Raw genomic sequence first — 20,150 nt, forward strand, 5'->3', positions numbered from 1 at the left:
ACCTTTCCAGATGCTGTTAGTATTGCTTGACCTGTTTTTTTATTCTTTATCTGTCTGTTAAACTCCAATTCATACCTCAAAGTCCATCACCAATTGCTAGTTTGTCTACTGAGAAATTTTCTAAGAGATTATCAATCACCTTGAGTTCTTTGAGACAGTAAATAAGGGAATAAGGGAATATTTAGGCTTTCAAACAACCTTAACAAGATTCTACACCACTGGTTACTAAAAATGAGAAAACATTTTGTCAGGAATCCAGATGAGTAGAGTAAAATGAGTGGTGATATATATGGAGGGGTATTAACTGTGGTTTTCTAAGAATTAGCACTGAGATTTATACTAGGCAGTCTGCAAGTATGATTAAAGTTAATGAAACGCTGAAGTCTTTGCCAAATCTTAAATAAAAGATGTAAAATACGTGATTAAAAAAAAATTGCAAAAGTGGTAGCAAACTAAGGTACAAAAGTTAAAATATATTTCTAAATTATTTAAGGGGAAATAGACACATACACAGAAGAAAATGAAAATACTGCTAATTTAAAATTGTATATTATCTCTAGGTAATGAGCTTATGAGTAAATTTAATTTTCCTCATAAAATATTCTAAAATTGCTTTACAATTAACATTACTTTTATAATGAGAACAATTTAACAGTAAATGCTAGGTAAAAATTTAATGACCCATATTAAATTTCCAGTGGAAAGTAGAATGCTTCTTATTAGCCAACCCCAGGAATCCTAACTTTGGTTCCATTTTAAGAGACTTCATGTGATAAAATAGTTATTCTAATTATTGTTTTTATTTAGTTAGATAAAGATTAAAATTTGAAACTTGAACATGGATAAGTTCTTTGTTGGAAGTAGAAAAGTCAAAAGTTGACATAACCCAATCTTGATTATTCATGGGTCAGAAAATTAATTCATACCTATTGTTCCTTATTTCTTTCTTGTTTTTCACATTTTTAAGTTTCTGAACATTTCAGAAAACAAGGCAATGACATTAGTAAGTCACCAGATGGAGATGTTGAGCTATCTTTGTTAAAGTGACAAATCACGTTAGTGGTTCCAAACTTTAGGCAGTATGAGAAAATGCAGGTTCCCAGTCCTCACTTACAGAGTTAATTTGGTAGGCTTCAGATGGGGCCTGAGAATATTTTAACACCACTTTCCCATTTCATCCTATGCAAATGATCTTGATAAAGGCTGGTCCATTACCACACTTTGAGAAACTCTGATATTTGAAGCCATGTGTATATATGAAAACATCTAGAGAAAGAGTACAAACTAGGAAAAAAAAAATGAGTAAAACCAAGTCCTGGGGAAATCCAACATCCAAGGGTCCACTGAAGGAGGAAGAGCTAGCAAAGATATTGAGAAGTTGCCAGACTAATAAGAGGATAACATGAATGTATAGCTATAGAAGTCAAAAGAAGACAGAATGGAGCTGGACAAATGGGTGGTTAACAATTTTGGCTGTTGCTGAATGTCAGATGAGGACTAGAGAATGTCCATTTGATTTAGCAACATGGAGGTCACTGGTCACTTTAGAGTGAGCACCATTTTGAAGAAGTGAGAGGTCCCGAAGTTGATTTAGACTGTTTTTAAAAGAACATGTGAGGAGAGGAAATTGAGGCAATAAACTAAGATAATTCTTTTTAGAACTTTGCTAAGAGGAAGACATGGGGGAATAGTAGCTTGTTTGGAAATAAGGCCCAGGAAATTTTAAAGTTGTGAGAGATTTGAGTATTTGTAAATGTTAATGAAAGGATAGAGCAGAGAGAGAAAAGTAATGGGTAATGTAAGATTCTTGCAAGATAAACCATGAAACTCAGAACAAAGGAGGAGGGTCCTCTCTCCCGTCTAAGAAGAGAAAAGGATATACACACATCCAGATAGGTTGCAGGTTTGATGGCAGAAAATATGGTGGTTTCAGTCTGAACTACTTCCTCAGAAAAATAGGAAGAAGATCAAATACTTAGCATGAAGAGAGAATTGAAGGTTGAGTAGTGAAAAAGGCTTAAAATAGTAACTGGGGAAAATGATTTGGCCAGAAGGAAATGGGAGAACCTGGGACAATATTAGGGCCCAGTCAAGGCTGGAACTCATAAATTTAGAGTCCTGCAAATTTTCTCCATTGAGTAATTTTCTCCAGACACACCAGAGCAGGGGTGGGCACAGAGAAAGATAGTTGGGTGTTTGCAGAAATAACATTTTGCCAGAGAAATACAGTGAAAGCACAGGTTGTTATTTGCAAGAGACTGACTGAAATAATGGAATTTGAATCTAAGAAAAGAAGAGGTGGGGGCTCATGGAGAAAGGAAAAGTAAAAAGGTAGTGGATTGGAAGTTTTGATGAGATTGGCAAATGGTTTTAGTGGAAACAGATGAGACTCAGCTGGAAAGGTAAGAGGTTTGAGGGTAAGATGTCTGAAAGAGGAATTTTGGAAGTGCAGCAGCTTCAGGTGTGGCCATAGAAGTTGGGGGACTTTGAATGGAGTGCAGGGGCAGGTCATTATATTTTATTTTATTTTAATTTTTTAGAGGTAGGTCATTTTAGATGAGGACATTAAGGACCTGAAGGCAGGAGTCAGGGTGAGAAGATTGTGTCAGATGTCATCTCATTCAGTGAACAAACAGGGGAGGCCTGTTAAGAGGTAGATAACAAGACTGCTTGAGACATCTGCCTACAAAATCAACTTTTCAAATTATGCTTTGATTCTATCTAACTGTGATTGCCAAAGTATCAACTAGCTATGTATAATCTTGCTCTTTTCAAATCTTTCTTGTTTTGGTGAGTGGAGTTATAGCGGGGATGCAACAGAAGCATGAGAAAGTTTTGTTTACAGAAGAAAGTGATAGAGTGACCCAAAAGGGAAGATCCAGAGCAATAGGAAGAAGGAAAAATAGAGAAGAGGTGTAGTGAAAAGGCACGTAAGAGAGAGTGGGAGAGAACTGGCAGCTGCCATTAAAGTCTCCTATGCGGACTTGGAAGAAAGAAGCTCCCTGGAAAAGGGATGTCTAGGAAGTTGAAAACAAATAGAAGTTTGATGCACAAAGTGTCACTTCGATAATTTTTAATAAAATCGATATCATTTGCCAGTTACAGGCAGAATTAGATAGGACAACATGTGAGAGACTGGCCTCAAGATTGTGAGAGCAGTGACAACCACGGGGTCCTTCTAAACCAGTCTATACAAGCAGTTTTCTCTTTGATTAAATTACTGTTGATTTCTTAGATCTTTTTTTTTTGAGAAATACTTTCTAAAGACTCAGAATACCTTGTGACATTTTATATATATACTAAGTAACTCTTATATTTGAAAGAGCGTTATATTTTCCATCTAAAAATCTACATTCATTAATAAAATATTAATTCTAACTTTTACGATTAATTTTTTTAAAAATGTTTTTGGCACTGTAGGCATGCATATGATATTCAGTAAACAGTATACCAGTGACTCAACAGACAAATTATTAGAAGTAACAAAAGTGTTTAGCAACCTAATAGATATAAGAATAAAATCGATATCAGAAATCAATTGGATTTTTATATACCAGCAACAATTAGAACAAAATAGCAATAAAATGTTATTTATAAATAAATTTAATAAAAGTGCAAACCCTGCATAGGGAAAAATTAACTTTATTGAATGATATTAAAGAAGTTGTAAATTAGTAGAGAATACACTACATGCAAGAATAGGAAGACTCAGTCCTCTCCAAAATGATTTATAGATCAGTGCATTTCCAACCAAAATCCAGCAGGTTTTCTTTTTATGGAACTTGGAAAACTGATTCTAAAGTTTACTTGAAAAGCAAAAGTTTAAGAATACTCAGGATACTCCTGAATAAAAGAATAAAATGTGAGGCTTGCCCTAAAAGCTTTAATAAAGCTGGAATGGTGAAAACTGTAGTTTTAGCACAGGGCTAAGCAAACTGAACAGTGGAACAGGCTAGAGAAGCAGACTTGAAAACACACAGGAACTTGACCTATGACATGTAGGAAAAGTATGCACTATTTAATAAGTTGGTTTTCATATGAGGAAAAAAAAATAATTGAATCCTTCCTCACGCCATGCACAAAAATCAATTCTAGATGAGCAAAAGGTTTAAAATAAAAAATAAAACCTTAGAACTTTATATTTTTATGACTTCAGGATAAAGATACAGACCTTTGAAAAGATACAGAAAAAGTCATAAAGATTAAGACTCAGCATATAAAAAGACCTACAAATCAATAAGAAGCATAGCTACCCAATTGTAAAAATAAGCAAAAACCCCAAATACTTTAGTAAAATGACATGCAAATGGCCAGTAAGCATAACAAGATCTTAATCTTATGAGTGATTAGAGAAATATAAAAGAAAATCCCAAAGATATTTTACACCTACTAGATTAACTATACCAAGTAATGATGAGTATATAGAACAATGGGGATTCATTCTGTTGGTGGGAGTATAAAGTGGAAACCAGTTTTGCATTACTGAGTATCATCTAACTTATAACCAGCAACCAGCAACTTCACACCTAGATACTCTGTAAAAACTTCAGATATATATATATCATATAATATTCATATATATATGTATATGATTAGAACATTCATAGTAGCATTTGTATAGGCTGCAATCTTAAAATAACCCACCTGTCTACGGACAAGAAAATCAATGAATAGATTGTGGAATAGAATCACAATGGAATATTATATAGCAGTGAAAAATAAAAGAACTATAGCTACACATAATCAAAATAAATAAAAAAGGGAGTGGCAGAATACTACATAGAATACCGTACAGTTTTTGTACTGCCCAAACTTGAATGAGACTAGCAGGGTTGTTTAAGGTCACATATATGTGGTAACAAAACTTAGAAAATGGGTGGGGCAAATATTTACACAAAATCCAGAATAATTAAAAAAAATCTCTGAATGGGAAATGAAGGAATGGGATGGAAAGGACTTCTTGAGGAGATTCAGTGGTTCTGGTAAAACTGCACCTCACAAATTAGGTAGTTCGTTCATGTTTTTTATAATTTAACACTCTTTTGCACTTTTCAAATATGAAAATCAAAAATTTAAACTAAACAAAAACAAAAACAAAAAACGGAAAACAATAGGCCTGAAGTGTGTCAGCCGCAGGCCTCGGCCCACAAGGTGCTCTGGATCCGCAGTCTCGCGATCAGTAGCGGTGCGGACAGAGCTTACTGAACGCATGCGCACTGCGACCAGCCAATCAGCGACGCTCCTGGGCGAGATGAGACTGGCCCTTCTCCCGCGCGAATTCTGAGTTGCCTCAGAGAGCGTCGCGGTAGCGAAGCGGACATCACTGATGAGAAGCTGGGGTAGGGGAGGCCAGTGTGGGATTTTTTTTCAGGCGTGAGGGGAGGAGTTTGTTCAGCGCGGGAGTCTGAGCCAGAGGCTCTTCTTGACTTGTGAAGTAAACCTTTCTCGTTGGCTCCACCAGGGGCCTCTGACAGGAAAATGAAGGCACTGAGCCTCACGGAGGGCAGGGCCTTGAGCGGGCGAGGGACCAGGGACGTGGGACGAGGGACGAGGGGCAAGTTGTCCAGCTCGGGAGTCCGAGCCAGAGGCTACTCTTGTTTCGTGAGGTAAATCTTCCTTGTTGGCTCCGCCAGGGGCCTCTGACAGGGAAATGGAGGCCCTGAGCCTCACGGAAGGCGGGGCCTTGAGCGGGCGAGGGGCGAAGGGGCAGCCGCGGGCTGAGCTGGACCTGACGGTTTACGCCGTCCTGGGCAGGTTGGCCGCAGAGGAGAAGGGTGGGCATCCATCAGCCATCTCTCCCTCCTGCTGCCCCAAACCCGTCAAAAACGATTAAAATTAACTAAGGGCCGCTCTTCATTTGTCCTCGATGCCTGTGTTGCGCAAATCTTCCACGGACGTTAATTTTCCGCGGCGCAGATTGCAGAATGTTTTTATTTTATCCTTATGTTGCCGTAAGCTCATTTTTGGCGTGCTCGTGGTCGGTCCCGCCAACTACCATTTCACTTTGTGACTGAAAAGCGAAAGCTAGATTTGCTTACAGTCAGCCAGACACTGGCAGAGGCAGGACAAAATTCCCATCTCCCAGCCCACAGGTGCGAACTCTCCAAGCATCACACCTGCAAGCAGGGTTTACGCTCTCCTTATCTTGTTAACCTTTGGTTCATCCAAATAAGTGAGGAGACTCCTAAAATGTTATTCCACTAAGATAACCTGTATTTGAGATATCAAATTTTGAATTTTACCAGTTTATTTAAACGGTGTCTTTGGATTCAGAAGGTTTGAGAGATCTATTTATTTTTTAATCAGAAAACATCTAAATATGGTGCCCTCTGGAAGAAAACATACCGGGAAATCTGGGAGGACATCAATGGAGGATCAGGTTATAAGAGCCTATGACTTTGAGAACGAAGATAAAAAAGATCTGAGTGTTTCAGAGGAGGACGTTACTGAAGGTACAGTGTATTTAATATTGCTGGGCACTGACTATGTCCTGCAGTAAATTTATTTTGAACCTATTGTATTTTAAACGATAAGAAAATTTTGTAAAGCATTTTCATGTACTTCATGTTCCTCATTTGGAGTTAGAGTAGCTCATATAGCATCTCTTGGCTTTGCAGTCATTATTCCCAAAATGTCTGATAAATAGTCCATGGCTTATTATGACATTAACACAAGAAGTCTCACAAAATTGTCCCTATGAAATGGTCCTTGATCTTGATTTAATTCCACCTCATCTTTAGAGAAAGATTGCATTTATATATCTGCTTTAACAACTCATGTTGGCAAAAAGTCTAAAAGACCTCGAAATTAAGATTACGTCATTAAAAATTACCAAAAGAGCATACTTAATTTCAAAAATATTTTTATTTTTTATTGTCAAAACAGAGAAATCTCCAGTAATTGATAAGCATGTGAGGAAAAGGACTTCAGGAGTAGAAGATGTGGGGTAATGTACTCAATAATTTTTGCCTGTTGAAGTACTCTAAGAAAAGTCTACTTTGGTTGTTCAGTTAGTATTATATGTAAAATACTGGGAGTGTGACATTCCAAAATAAGCATGATATTTTATGGATCCTTAATTAAAAGTTTTTAAATGTAATTTCTTCACAGGGGCGAAGTACAGAATATGCTGCAAAGATTTGGAGGTATGTTTTAGGCGATACTTGTATTTAAAGAAAGCTTTTTAAAACCATATAACTTGTATAATAGGAAATTTTAATCAGTGTACTGAAGACTGTCATTTAATGCCTTGTTCTCATATGTAAGATTTTGCATAAATATGTGATTCAGCTTCATTAATTTCCTTGCTTAACCTTTCCAGTTTTTGATGTGAAGAGTTTGAATGGTACTAACAGTGGTAAGGTATGAATGGTGCTTTTATTTTATGTATGTGTGAATTTAATGGACTGTGGAATTTTAGAACAAAATGGATTGGAAATGTGTATAGACTTTTTTTATGTTCCTCTTTGTATGGACTTTCAGAGACTCTTGCACAGACTAAGTGATACAAATACACTCATATGTATGTTGGTTTTCTGTTTTCTCAATTTAGTTTTCTACGACTGCCCTTCGTAAATTGAAGTCTTTAAAATAACTATTTTTATTTTTACATTATTAAACTATGTAGTTGAGAGCCTTGCTAGCTAGTAAGAGATGTATAATCAGATAAAAATTTCATAAACTTTAAATGGTATGTCAATTATCAGATACATTAATGGTGTTAGGGGATATAGTACTCAAGAGTCAATATTAGGCTTCTGTATATGTCTTATTCATAGAATCTTCTTGAAAGCTTTGCTCTATTTGGTAGTGGCAAAATGCTTGTTTTGTAACCTGTCATATTGTATTATTGATGGATATTAGAAATAGAAAATATTTAATGAAGCGCCATCATGATTACTGAAAAACAGCTATTGGTGGTAGATCCATATGCACATGTTTAGCAAAGCATTAATTGAAGTATTAAAAATTTTATGAAATGCAGTATTTATGGGTAAAAATGTCCTATAAAAAGCTTCATGAAAGTATTTAAAAGGGTTCTTGAATGAATTTAGATATATATTTAAATTAAGATTTTTCTATGCTTGATCTTTGTCTCTTTTAGTAAATAATATGCTTAAAAGTATTACTATAACTTTTAAAAATACTTTTCTTATTCTTTGATTAAACTATTTTTATCCTTTTTGGATTTTACAAATATATAGTTTCATGTGTTTCATATAATGAGTTCTAATTATAATTCATCTAAATATGTTCTTTCAGTTGGAGAGTATTTTGTAAATTTAGTTAAATTTAGCCTTTGTGTTTTCTCAGGAAATTGGTCTGTTCTTGAGATCTTTTTTTTTTTTTTTAATTAGCTCTTTTTAATCATCTCTAAATTAAAAAAAAAATCTCTAGCTAGGAAAATCAGAACTGGGATACTAATAACAAAGATTTCTCAGGAAAAAAAACATAAACTTGCTTATTGATATTATACCTATTTTAAAATTTAATTTAAAATGTCTTTCTGAAACCATTAAACCAACTTTACTTATATTTATTTGAATATGTAGCAACAAAATATGTAATTATCTTCAACATTAAAATTTAATGAATATTTATTTTCATATAGCTGACATTAATAAGGCTCTTTTTGCTAAGAGAAAAAGACTAGAAATGTATACCAAAGCTTCTATCAAAACCAGCAGCCAGAAAATTGAACACGTTTGGAAAACCCAACAAGAGCAAAGGTATGGTTGTTGTTTCTTTCACAGCCACAGCATTTTTATCATTTCATAGTATTCATTGGTACAAATTATGAAAAATGCTATCTTATATTTATTGAGGTTTCCAGTAAAAAGTATATTTGGTTTGATTTTTCTCTAAGTCCATTAATCTTATAACCTCACTCTGTTAAAGACTTGAGATATTTTTCCTAGAAATCAATAGTTTACCTTTATCCCCTTTTAAATAAAAATTGAAGTTTTTTTTGCTATAAAGGTCATTTGTATTTGTTCTAGAAATACACTAGCTGAATAAAAGTAAATGTCATATAAACCATTAGTCTTGTGATAGTTAATTGTGTAACAATGTAGAAAAGGATTAATCATATTATAAATAATTTGTATATTTTAGCTGAATTAACTACTCTTTTGTATAAAATCATTGTTGTACCAAAATGAGGAAAAATTAAGTGAAATATATCTATTTGGAAATCTTATATGATAAATATAATAACTTTATTGAATCTATTTGTCATATCAGAACCTACTTTCAGGAGAAAATGAAAAAACCTGCGTAGCAGTAAAATGGAATTTTCTGGAAAATTTAGACAATAAAACTTCCTTAGTTTTCAAGAGCTAAAGCATGTGAGAGGGCTTTTCTGTTAGCTGGTTAGGAAAATGAATACTTTTGGAATCAGCATAAATCATAATTTTACTTCTTGGTTTCATATTTGAAATTTTAAGGTGCTTTTATTTCCTTTTATTATAGTATAAATTATGTAAAGTGAATTTTGTTTCGAATGTTTTTTCTCCATATTGGTTTGAAAAAGACAATATTCACATTATGTTTTACAGGCAGAAGCTTAACCAAGAATATTCTCAGCAGTTTCTGACTTTGTTTCAGCAGTGGGAGACAGATGTGCAGAAAGCTGAGGAACAAGAAGAAAAACTAGCTGTCAGTATCATGGTTAGCTTTATTATTAATCTATCATATCCAAGTATCAAGTAGGAATGGAGAGCCTAGCCTTATAGGAGACCCATAGAACTATGCTAGATTCCATTACCCATTGCTAGCTATATGTTTTGGTCCTTCTGAATGGTAAACCAGAGAAGAACAGGCACATACCATACTTATAAAAGTTGTTGGTCTTTGCTTACTATATTGGTCAGGATTCTTGCAGTTCCAAGTGACAGAAATTTGTCAAAGTACAAAAGAAAGATTTTGGTTTATATAAAAGAAATCGGGGGGTACTTTAGCTTTCAGCATAGCTGGTTAGGGGTGGGGAAGGATTGCTTGTGTAATATCATCTTGGCTGTCTCCAGTTCTTAGTAGCCTCTCTCAGTGTGGTAAGCAAGATAGCTTCTTGCAATCCCAGACTTACTATAAATTTAGTAATCCCTATGGACTAAGATAGTCTTTCTCAGTACCTTTGGCAGAAAAGTCCTGTGGAGAAATATCACTGTTCAATTTGGATCATTTGCCCATTCCTGAACTGGTTATTATGGTCAAAACATGGTTTACTCTTAATGGCCAGACTTGTGTTACCTGCCCATTTCTATGGCAGATGGAAGTCAACTTCACCCATATATAACTACATTAACCTTCCTTTTATTTCATCCTTTCACTGTTTGTAAAATTATCACACATTTCTTATCTAAGAACTAAGGTGCTGTTCATATTAAATAACTTTAAGGATTGGTCAAATGGTTCAGTTTTGGAAATGTTAAATTTAAGATGTATATGAAACATACCAATGGGAGATGGAGTAGGCCACTGATATGAATATGGAGTTCAGAAAAGAAATATGGGTTTAACATACAAAGTTGGGAATTCTCAACATAAAGACAGAATTTAAGCCATGAGATCGGATGAGATCACCAAAGGAATGATTGTAAATGTAAAAGAGATGTCTAAGTAAGTACTTCAATGTTTAGAGTTCAAGAAGATGAGGAAGAACCAGTAAAGGACACTGAGAATAAGTGGCCTAATAGGTAGAAAGAAAACCTTTTAAGGAGAGAGGATTAAGTTTTTCGTATGCTGTTTATAGGCCAAATAAGGTAGATTTGGCAATGTGAAGGTCATGGGTGTTGATCAGAATGTTTCTGATCAATCTTGAACAGAATGATTTTGGTGGAATAGTGAGTGCAGAAACTCAATTGGAATGAGTGTAAGAGAATGGGAAAGAAATGGGGTGGTAGCCTGAGTAGAAAAGGAATAGTGGTTTTTGTTAAGAATGGAGAAAGAGCAGCATGTTTGTGTGCTGTTAGGAATCTTGAAAAAATAAAAATGGGAGAGGAGAGACAGTTGCTGACTTGGGAATGGATGGGATTTGTGAAGAAGTTGGCCTTGGCAGGGAACTAAGGATAGTTCATCCTTAAAAACAAGAAAAGGTAGAGAGTATATGAGCACACAGAGGGATGTAGTTGGGTGGGTTAGATATGGTGATAGGATACTGAAAGTTCTCTTTGGATTGCTTCTATTTCTTTAGTGAAATAATTAAGGTCATCAGATGGTGGAAAATATGTTGCCTTTTGAAGTCAAATGAGAAGGTATAAAATATTTTCCTGAGAGTGGACTAAGGAAATATAATTGCCAAATAGCATTAAGGGTCCAATTTAGGTTAGTGATTATGATTTACAGTGAGACCTATTAGCATAGTCGTAGGGTTTTCTCCAATTATAACCATCTGCAGGAATGCAAGCAGAGTAACTCGAGAGGTGGGTTTTCCAGGGTTGGAGTTTAGCTAAACAAGTGTGGCAGAGTAAGAAGGGAGGAAGATATGTTGTTGTATATTAATGGTGAACACAAATTATCTAAACTTAGTCATAATAGTTAAAACAAAATTTTAGAAGTATGTATTTTAAAACTATTCCTTTAAGGCTTATTTTTTGCTAAATTACTCAAATTGTTATCACATAATTTTTTCTTTTACATTTGTAGAATTTATTTCGACAGCAACAAAAGATTTTTCAACAATCTAGACTTGTCCAGAGCCAGAGACTGAAAACAATTAGACAGTTATATGAGCAGTACACAAAGGTCTGTTGTATTTGGTAACACAATATATTCTTATAAAATAATTTATGGAAGTAGAAGATAATGTTTCTAAGTTTAAGGAAAAAACCATTTCGTTTGTTTTAAATTTTAACTATTTTCCATTTTTAATTGTTTTTAAGTGTTAATGTATTTTACTTTAGGATTCTAATGTTTTTGTGGTAATTATTCAAAACAGGAAATGGTAAATTGGAAATTTTACCTTAAAATGTACATATTATGCATAAAATTCATATATTAAAACTAGTGATAGTTCTCTGTTCAACTGAAAATAGAAAGTTCGTAATTTCTAGGTAGACTTTTGTCTTTGTATCCCCAGTGTTAAATAGAAAGTACCCAATTGAAATTTATGAATATTTCTTTTATTAACAAATAAATTTGTTATTTTTACTATGTATTATGTATGTACTTTACGGCATATTTGCTTTTAGAATTATTATTCACTAAAAATGGCTTTATATGCCAACTTATAAGAGATGGTCCAGACATGTAATAGAATGAAAAAGCAGTTGAGGATTAAAAATTTGTGGATTGAGAATTACATGCTGATACATATGCATATTAAGAAATTGTGGTCTGTGGCATTGACCTCTTGTTCATACAGATATATATTTATTTTTAGTAACTTTTCATAGTTCATTAGAATCCTGCATATACTTTTTTTTTTGAATGGGGGGGTTCTTTTAGAAAATCTTTTTCAAATACATGTCAGAATGTCACTCTTTTAAAGAAATTGGGATTCTCTGAGTAAACTAGTAAAATAGTTTTAAAACAAATATTTTAAAAGAACTTTTATATGAACACAAAATTATTTTTAAAAGTGTTTCCAATCAGCTTGCTCTAATGCTCCCTGAAAACCATTTGTTGATTGGTGTGAAGGTTTGATAAAGTACTAGGAAAGATTTTTTTCTAAATGTTACCACTTAGGATAGGATCTTAAGTATTGTATTTGACTCCTGCATCTACCTTATTTGTCATATCTAGTTATTAGAAGGTCCTGTAATTATTACCTCTGCAGTGGTTCTTTTTAAAAAATTTTCCACTGCTGCCCTAGTTCAAACCTCATCATTCTTTGCTTATACTATTAAAACGCTTAACTGATTTCTTTGTTCTCTAATCCATTCTTCATAGTTCTGCTATATTATCTTCCTAAAACATTCTCTCTTCCCTCCTAAAAAAGTGTTACTAGCTTCTTCATCTAAATTGTTAGGTATTCAAGATCCCTCCACCCAATAATGTGATCCTCTTTTTATTACTACATTCATCCATTACTCCTACCCCTCCACATAATAGCTTTCTCTAAATTCACTCACTGTACACTTCCATGCTTTTGTTTATGCTCTTGCCCTAGAATACTTTTAACTTCTTTTTCTTTATTCATTGAAATATTATTATTTTGTGAACAAGTTCTGTTTCCATTCCTATTATAAAATTTTGTTATTTTTGTTTATATGTTTCTTCTTACTGGAATAAGGGAATGATCATGTATCTTTATTTTTAAATTTCTCTATAGCACTTAATGTAGTACTTTTTATATAGTAGGCATTATATAACTAAGCACTAGGATAACTATTGGATGAATAGTAAAGATTTATAATTTTTGTTTTTCACAAATTAAAGAGGTATACTACAGATCATTTTTCTCTTTAATGAATTCACATCACATTGATTATTAGTCATAATAAGTGGATTATAACCTGATATTTAGAAAGATAAGAAATTTTCAAAATTATGGTATCTATTGATTTGGGACTTTGTCTTTTTATGTTAATACTGAAACCTTAACAGTTCATTAACCCATTGTTTCGAGCAAATTACACTACTGTTGTACAACCTTAAGTGAGTATTTTGGTTTTGATGTATTACTTAGAATATTTTTATTTGGAATAAATAATGTACATTATTTGACTATTAAAAAGTTCTTACTGTTGAAAATACTTATACAAGTTTAGAACCTGAAATAAAAAATGGTGGTTTAAAACTGAACCTAGCCTTTTATGTTTTAGAGTATGGAAGACTTGGAGAAGAATCATGATAATCTACTTTCTGGTGCACAAAATGATCTTAGAAAAGAAATGGCTATGTTGCAAAAAAAAATTATGATGGAAACTGTAAGTCATTTAAAAGTGAAAAAATAAGGATTTCCGTAAGCATTGAAATATTTTATTTGCTGAAATATGTAAAACACTTATCGAAAAGTTAAATGAATGTTTAATATTTCCTTTCATGGAACAGCAACAGCAAGAGATGGCAAGTGTTCGAAAGTCTCTTCAATCCATGTTATTCTGATGACTCTTTGAAGGAACAACTTGAACCTAAGTAATATGATAAATTATAACATTAGCTGAGAGGCATGTATGTCTTTAGAGTGGTTTAAAAATTCTAGTTTAAAATATTAAATCTTGTTATTCATTAGCAAGTGCAAGCCTCCTCTTTCTGTTAACCTCCAAATGAAATCTGAACGGTTGGTTACATGAGTAGCAGCAATTCTTAAATTATATGTACCAAACTTTCTGCTCTTTAATAGTAACAGTGATTTTTTTCTCTATAACACTTGTCAGTTAACTTTTAGCAATAAAGATTATTTAATTACAATTTTGGCTTCAGTGTATCTGTATCAGTCCCAAAAGGTAGAAAGCACAAGTATAGAAGGTTACATTGTTCTTCTTTAAGAAAAAATAAAATAAAATTTATTTTATATGTACATCCTTTTGTATATAGTCATTAAGCTACACAGCCAATTCTAATGATAAGATTTCAAAAGAAATCTATTGATTTATAAAATTTATTGAAAGCAACTTAAGTTTGTGTTGTGGAGTAAAACTACTATAAACCATTAAGATAACTGAACAAGATATATAAATACCAGTTTTAAAATATGGATTCGTGAATATGTCATTTCCACAAAGACATCAAAATGCCATTTAATTGGGCTTGGTCCGAAATTAAACGGCACATGCCTGTAGTAATGATTAAATGCATATTATTAACATACCTAATTACTTATGGTTTAAGTACTTCACATCTGTCTTCAAAGGTAAATTACCTAGGATGTCTTTTTAGTTTTAATATTCAGTAATTATATGTAAGTTTGATTTTACATTCATTTCCAAACTTGAATAGTTAATTTTTATACCTTGTTTTTTAAAATGTCCCATTTTAAAAACAAAATATGAAACACTTGATTTAATAAATATTCAGTTGTTTTAGCATTTGTGTGAAATGAGTAAAACATACTATTTTTTGTCTCAAACGGCTTTCATCGAATCATTCAAAACAAACAAAAATATGCCTATTAGGAGGAGAGGAGAGATTTTCTTTTGTTTTTCCAAGTTTTAAATTCTAATTTTTGTCCTGATAACATACTCTTTAAAGTTTTTAAAGTTTTTAAAAGCAGGTCCATACTGATTCTCATTTTCTGTGATAACTTACATAAGAAGAAATCAGTCCTCCACTATTAACAAATATCTGACATTAAGGAGACAGTTTCTTCCAAAAGTTTTGGATTTTGTAAAGGAGTTCTCTTTTAAGCCAAAGTATATGTTAGAATATAAATCGTAAGTACTATCCAGATTTCTAAAAAGGTCCTTATTTGAGTTTACAAATAGTTACAGGGGCAAATAAGTACTCTGGGGTGTTTTCTATGTACTTAAGTCACATAAATATACATATTTTCTTTTTAAGGACTATCAACTTCCATTGTTTCTTCATTATGTCTTTTTCTTGCTTCAAATACAGTACATGTTCATTACTCATATTTTTTATTATTTTATCGTATGGCTTATGGTCTAGAAATTTGGGATAAAATTTAAAATAGGGTAAGATGGGAGTCTGAGGATTTGGATCACTAAATGTCCTTGTGATAGTTTTATTTTTCATGATGAACACTATAAATACTTTTAAATGCGAGTAGAAGAATCAGTACATAATGTACTTAGTGTTTGAAAAACTGATATTTTATCTCCTTTTTACTTCAAATGTGTACTTGAAGTAACTTTGGCTGATATTCTGAACTCTAAAGGGAAGATATTTTTATGTTTTCATAAATTACTAATTTTCTTATATGTCAACTGCTTTAGCTATTTTATTTTTCATAAAAGAGAATGTTTAACGTCCACCATTTTGTGACAATGAAATTTTAACTCAGAATATCAAAGAAATATCAAACAAACCTCACTGTAGGTTTGTTTTTCTGAACTGGTAAGACAAATTCCTTTTACTAAATATAAACTATAGAAAATTCCAGTAGGCCTTTTAAATTCTAGTTGGTATACTAAATCAAGTATTTCCTTTTATATGACAGTAATTAACATACCTCTTGAAAAATGGCTAATAAAAAATCATTGCTTATATCATTTGACTTAATAGAGTATTACAATCTATGCACTTATGTAGTATTAGTAACTTGTCAATTTTTAGCAAAGTAAGCATCACCCTCAACATCCTTTAAATCCTGAATTTATATGTAATCAATGAAAATCCCAAGTGTCTGAAAGGATTTCTGAGACAAAGAGATTGCTTTTTAGAACTACAGTGGTTCACTTTCTTATCCTCAGACAATTGATATTTCTTTCTTTGGTTTTGTTTCTAATTAATTTATAGATTGTATTACTCTGATAATATCTGTGGTCAAAAATGTTGATATATAATGAAGTCTTCACAACTGAAATAGACATAATGGAATCTATAGGACTTAATGTTTTATATTTAAATATAACCTTATTTGATAGTATACTAGCCTCCTGCAAAAGGGGATTTCCTTCACTCCTAGGTTTCCCTAACTGCTTCTCCTCTTTTTCCTTGGGCTATTAGTCAATATGCTTGTGAACCTGTTCAGGTGCTTGATGACATGAAGTCTTGAAGATATTTAGATGAAGGTGTCTTGAAATTTGCAGGCACAAGGCACTAAAGTACATCATCATATCAAATGAAGAAATGACCTTTAGAAACAAAAGAGAAAATATAAAGTGGATTATGGTGTACTTTTCTGAAGCAGCAGCTATTTTTCTGCCCCCCACCCCACCCCTGCCTGCCAATCTCTCAAACCTTAACTTAAAATTCTTCACCGAAAAATTCACTTTATTGTACTTTCATACATTCCATATTTGGACCTCACTATAGTCCTCTGGAATATGCAGGGTATTTTACAGTTATAGAAACTAAAGCTCAGAGTGGTAAAAAACTAGACAACTACAAAAGCTGGAAAGTAACAGAATGTACGTTTTGAGTCCACATTCTTTCAATTTTCTGCTATACAACAAAGCCACAAATTTCTAATAGGGCTCTCAGTCATTATAATGAAATTCCATGACACACATTTCTTATTCCTTTAACCTTAGCTGTAAGAAAGTAATGGCCTGGAAAAGACACCATAATTGAGGGAGGCATATACAAATTGTGTTGCATACAAAATTGAGGAAAGCACACTATTTAAAAACTTCCCCAGAGACCAGGGGCAAATGCTTTCTTTCAGAAAGAGCCTCACAGCTCTGCTGATGAAGAGGGAATTCTTACCCACGAGGGGAAAATCTCCCTATCATTTACTTGAAAAGCTCCATCTGACCTTTTTCTCTCTGAAGCAAGAACCTTTTTCCCTAAGGATGCCATAGGGTACACGAGTTTTGTTTGGTTCACATAATGTTTTGTGTTCTTGTTTTTAATTGTGGCCCACGTGGTGTTTTAAAGAAAAATTGAATTTGACTTTCTCAGTGTAATCTCCACCACCAGTGTAAACTAGACAACTCATTACGAAGTATGTGCTTGAATTTTTAACACGATATTTTAATTATGTTAATTCAACTTGGTAATATTTTTCACTAAATGAAACCTTACATTGAATTTTCAGATATTTTGAATAATTTCTCCCTATTTCTTAAATTTAGACTGTTTTAGAGCTTTAAAAGTATTTTATGTAGATAGAAAAACAAAGGAAATTATTCTGATTTGCAAACTTTTTAGACTATTGTCTGAAAACTTTCAAGGATTAAGATTTACATCTCACTACCATTTGAAGAATAGACGACTTTTGAATGGACTAAGTATAGATATTACTAATTTACTCCAGAAAAAGTATACTACTATAGAACCTAGTATAAATGATCATCAGATATATGTACCTCAATGGTCCATGCACAGAACAGATACAGTTTTTTCAGTGCCTAAATCTAACAAGTAGATTATTCAAATTATCCAAAGATTCACTGCATGGTTTCTTTTAGCTCATTTTAATATGTGTTTATAGATCACTGACAATTTGATGAAGCCTAGTGAGGTCCAGAGGTACGGAAAAATATAGCAGATTGTTCAATACCACCATAACTGAAGACCAACCATAAAGATGTCTCAAAAAAAGTTAATAATACTTCCTTTATCCAATTTCGTGATTAAAATGTTGCCAACACTGCTTTTTTTTTCCTCTGATGGCTAAAGCTTCTCTCTCAAGTACCATAATTCTATATATCATTTTGAATAATAATGCATATTTTGAATATATGTATTAACCATATCACTTAAGCAGAATATAATCAATGAGAATTTAATGTTTGCTTGATGAGAGTCATCATTATTATTATAAATTATGCACTATCCTTAAGGGCCATACAGATATATAGGGTTACTTCTAGCACAAAATGGTCCCAGAATCCTATACTTTTAATAATGTCAGTTCTGTTTTGTTTCACTATTAGCTGACAGTTCTTGATGCAGTAAGTGCCCACCTTTCCTAACACTAACTCCATCTAATTTACCTGTTATCTGCTATAAGCTCAGAATAATTCTAACAAGTTTGATTAAGTAAAAGACACTAATAAGTGCTGTAGTCCTTTGGGCAGAGTAAAATGACTTTTGACATCTTCATACTATTTTTTGGAGGAGAGAAAGATAGTAATTTTTAAGGTACACAGTTGTGTTTTTAAGGATTTAGGTTGTTGGGAGCAAGACTTCCAGATATTTGGGCCCTTTCTATATTTAAGAAAAAACAATTCACAGCTTAAAAGAAGTAATTTTATAGAAACATTTAAATAATGTATAGACTAGTGAGACTACCTGGTATTTCACTGAAATGACTCTTAAGCATAGTGCTGACATCTTTTAAAAATAAATAAAAATCTTAGCAGAAAAGAACTTACCATTGCTATCCATAGAACAACATATTCGTCTATAAAATTATTAAAGTACTGGTCTAAAAATAAAAGACCTGGGCCAAAAAAGACAGTGTCTTGAAGATACAGTTCACTTTTAGTCATGTGAGCTATCTATAAAAAAGTAAACAAAATAATTTCACTATTAAATTTTAAACATTTTAGCTTTTATTTTCAGGACAGAATTGATTATAACTAATTCACTATTAAGACAAATAAGGTAAGGAGAACATTTATTTGATATAGAAATACTGAATCTAAAACTTTTCAAATTCATGACTGGATGACTGGGTAGCTTATTAACATTTCAATATTAAAATTCCTTGATATAAGAAAGTTATAATTGATAATTATAGCTAAGGAAATAATTAAAAGAACTTATTACTATATGGTAAAGAGTCTGTGTCCCTGAATTTAACAGTAACTCACAGTTTTACTTGGAGCACAAATAAGGAACTATATATTTTGATAATGTCACAAAAAAAACCTACCTATTGTATGAAATAGTTTCCAGCTTTGTGTTTGAGGACTAGGTATGTTATTTATACCATGAATCATAAATTAAAAGAAATTCTTACCACCAATTTTTGTGAGACTTTAGCAAAGACACATCCAAACATTAGGGTATAAAGACAAGGATGCTTTTCAAACACATTAGTTGCTGACTTTTTATAGATCATTATTGCCAGTATAATAATAATTCCTATGTGAAGTCCAGGTGACAGAACACTGGTGCCCTAATGGATAAAGCAGAAAATCAGCATCACATTTTAACATTGCATTTATTACATTGCATTTTCTGAGCATCTATTTTGTTTTAGGAACTAGAGACCCAAAGAAGAGTGTAATATAGTGTATGGCCGAAGGAGTATACAGGCTTTAGCAGTGCTTTTCAAACTTTCAAAGAACCCTAGGGTAACACAGACATAATACAATGCCGTAGATGTTTGATTCCAATTTTATATACATACACATTTAAAACATAACTAAAAAAATAACAATTTATACTAAATTCTTCTATGCTAAAGGCCATCAACACTTGGATTGCCAAGTTAACATATTTTTGTCCAGATATTGAAACAAAGCTTAACCTGTCAATTTTACAAAATATCTTAATCACTGACTAGGAAGAGTTTAATTCTGCCTTGGTCTCTATACCAACTACACCCCCTATCTATCTATCTATCTATCTATCTATCTAATCTATCTAATCTATCTAATCTATCTATCTAATCTATCTAATCTATCTATCTA

General features: G+C 32.6%; 2 protein-coding genes across 5 annotated transcripts in view; one reads left to right on the plus strand and one right to left on the minus strand.

Annotated features, from left to right (window-relative positions):
- Window positions 1-5,307: 5,307 nt before the first annotated feature.
- Window positions 5,308-14,599, plus strand: SYCP3 (synaptonemal complex protein 3). The gene is made up of 9 exons (XM_039877968.1): window positions 5,308-5,606; window positions 6,307-6,452; window positions 6,886-6,946; window positions 7,111-7,145; window positions 8,612-8,729; window positions 9,558-9,657; window positions 11,644-11,742; window positions 13,764-13,868; window positions 13,993-14,599. The coding sequence occupies exons 1-9, from the start codon at window positions 5,479-5,481 to the stop codon at window positions 14,044-14,046; spliced, it is 846 nt and encodes a 281-aa protein (XP_039733902.1). The 5' UTR covers window positions 5,308-5,478; the 3' UTR covers window positions 14,047-14,599.
- CHPT1 (choline phosphotransferase 1) overlaps window positions 13,386-20,150 on the minus strand; it is a 33,777-nt gene continuing 27,012 nt past the window's right edge. Inside the window, exons 6-9 of one of the 4 annotated variants that reach the window (XR_005656160.1) lie at window positions 19,475-19,633; window positions 18,885-19,010; window positions 16,497-16,697; window positions 13,905-14,072 (exon numbers count right to left, since the gene is read on the minus strand). Coding sequence is in view for 2 of the 4 variants with exons in the window: in XM_039877965.1 (XP_039733899.1) it covers window positions 14,028-14,072; window positions 16,587-16,697; window positions 18,885-19,010; window positions 19,475-19,633 (441 nt within the window). In the remaining 2 variants the exon portion in view is untranslated. Of the gene's footprint in view, window positions 14,073-16,496; window positions 16,698-18,884; window positions 19,011-19,474; window positions 19,634-20,150 lie in introns of all 4 variants that reach the window. The other 3 variants (XM_039877965.1, XR_005656162.1, XM_039877966.1) reach the window with 3 other exon arrangements.

This window comes from Pteropus medius, unplaced genomic scaffold, assembly GCF_902729225.1.
Source record: "Pteropus medius unplaced genomic scaffold, Ma_sr-lr_union100, whole genome shotgun sequence".
In the NCBI taxonomy this organism is placed as follows: domain Eukaryota; kingdom Metazoa; phylum Chordata; class Mammalia; order Chiroptera; family Pteropodidae; genus Pteropus; species Pteropus medius.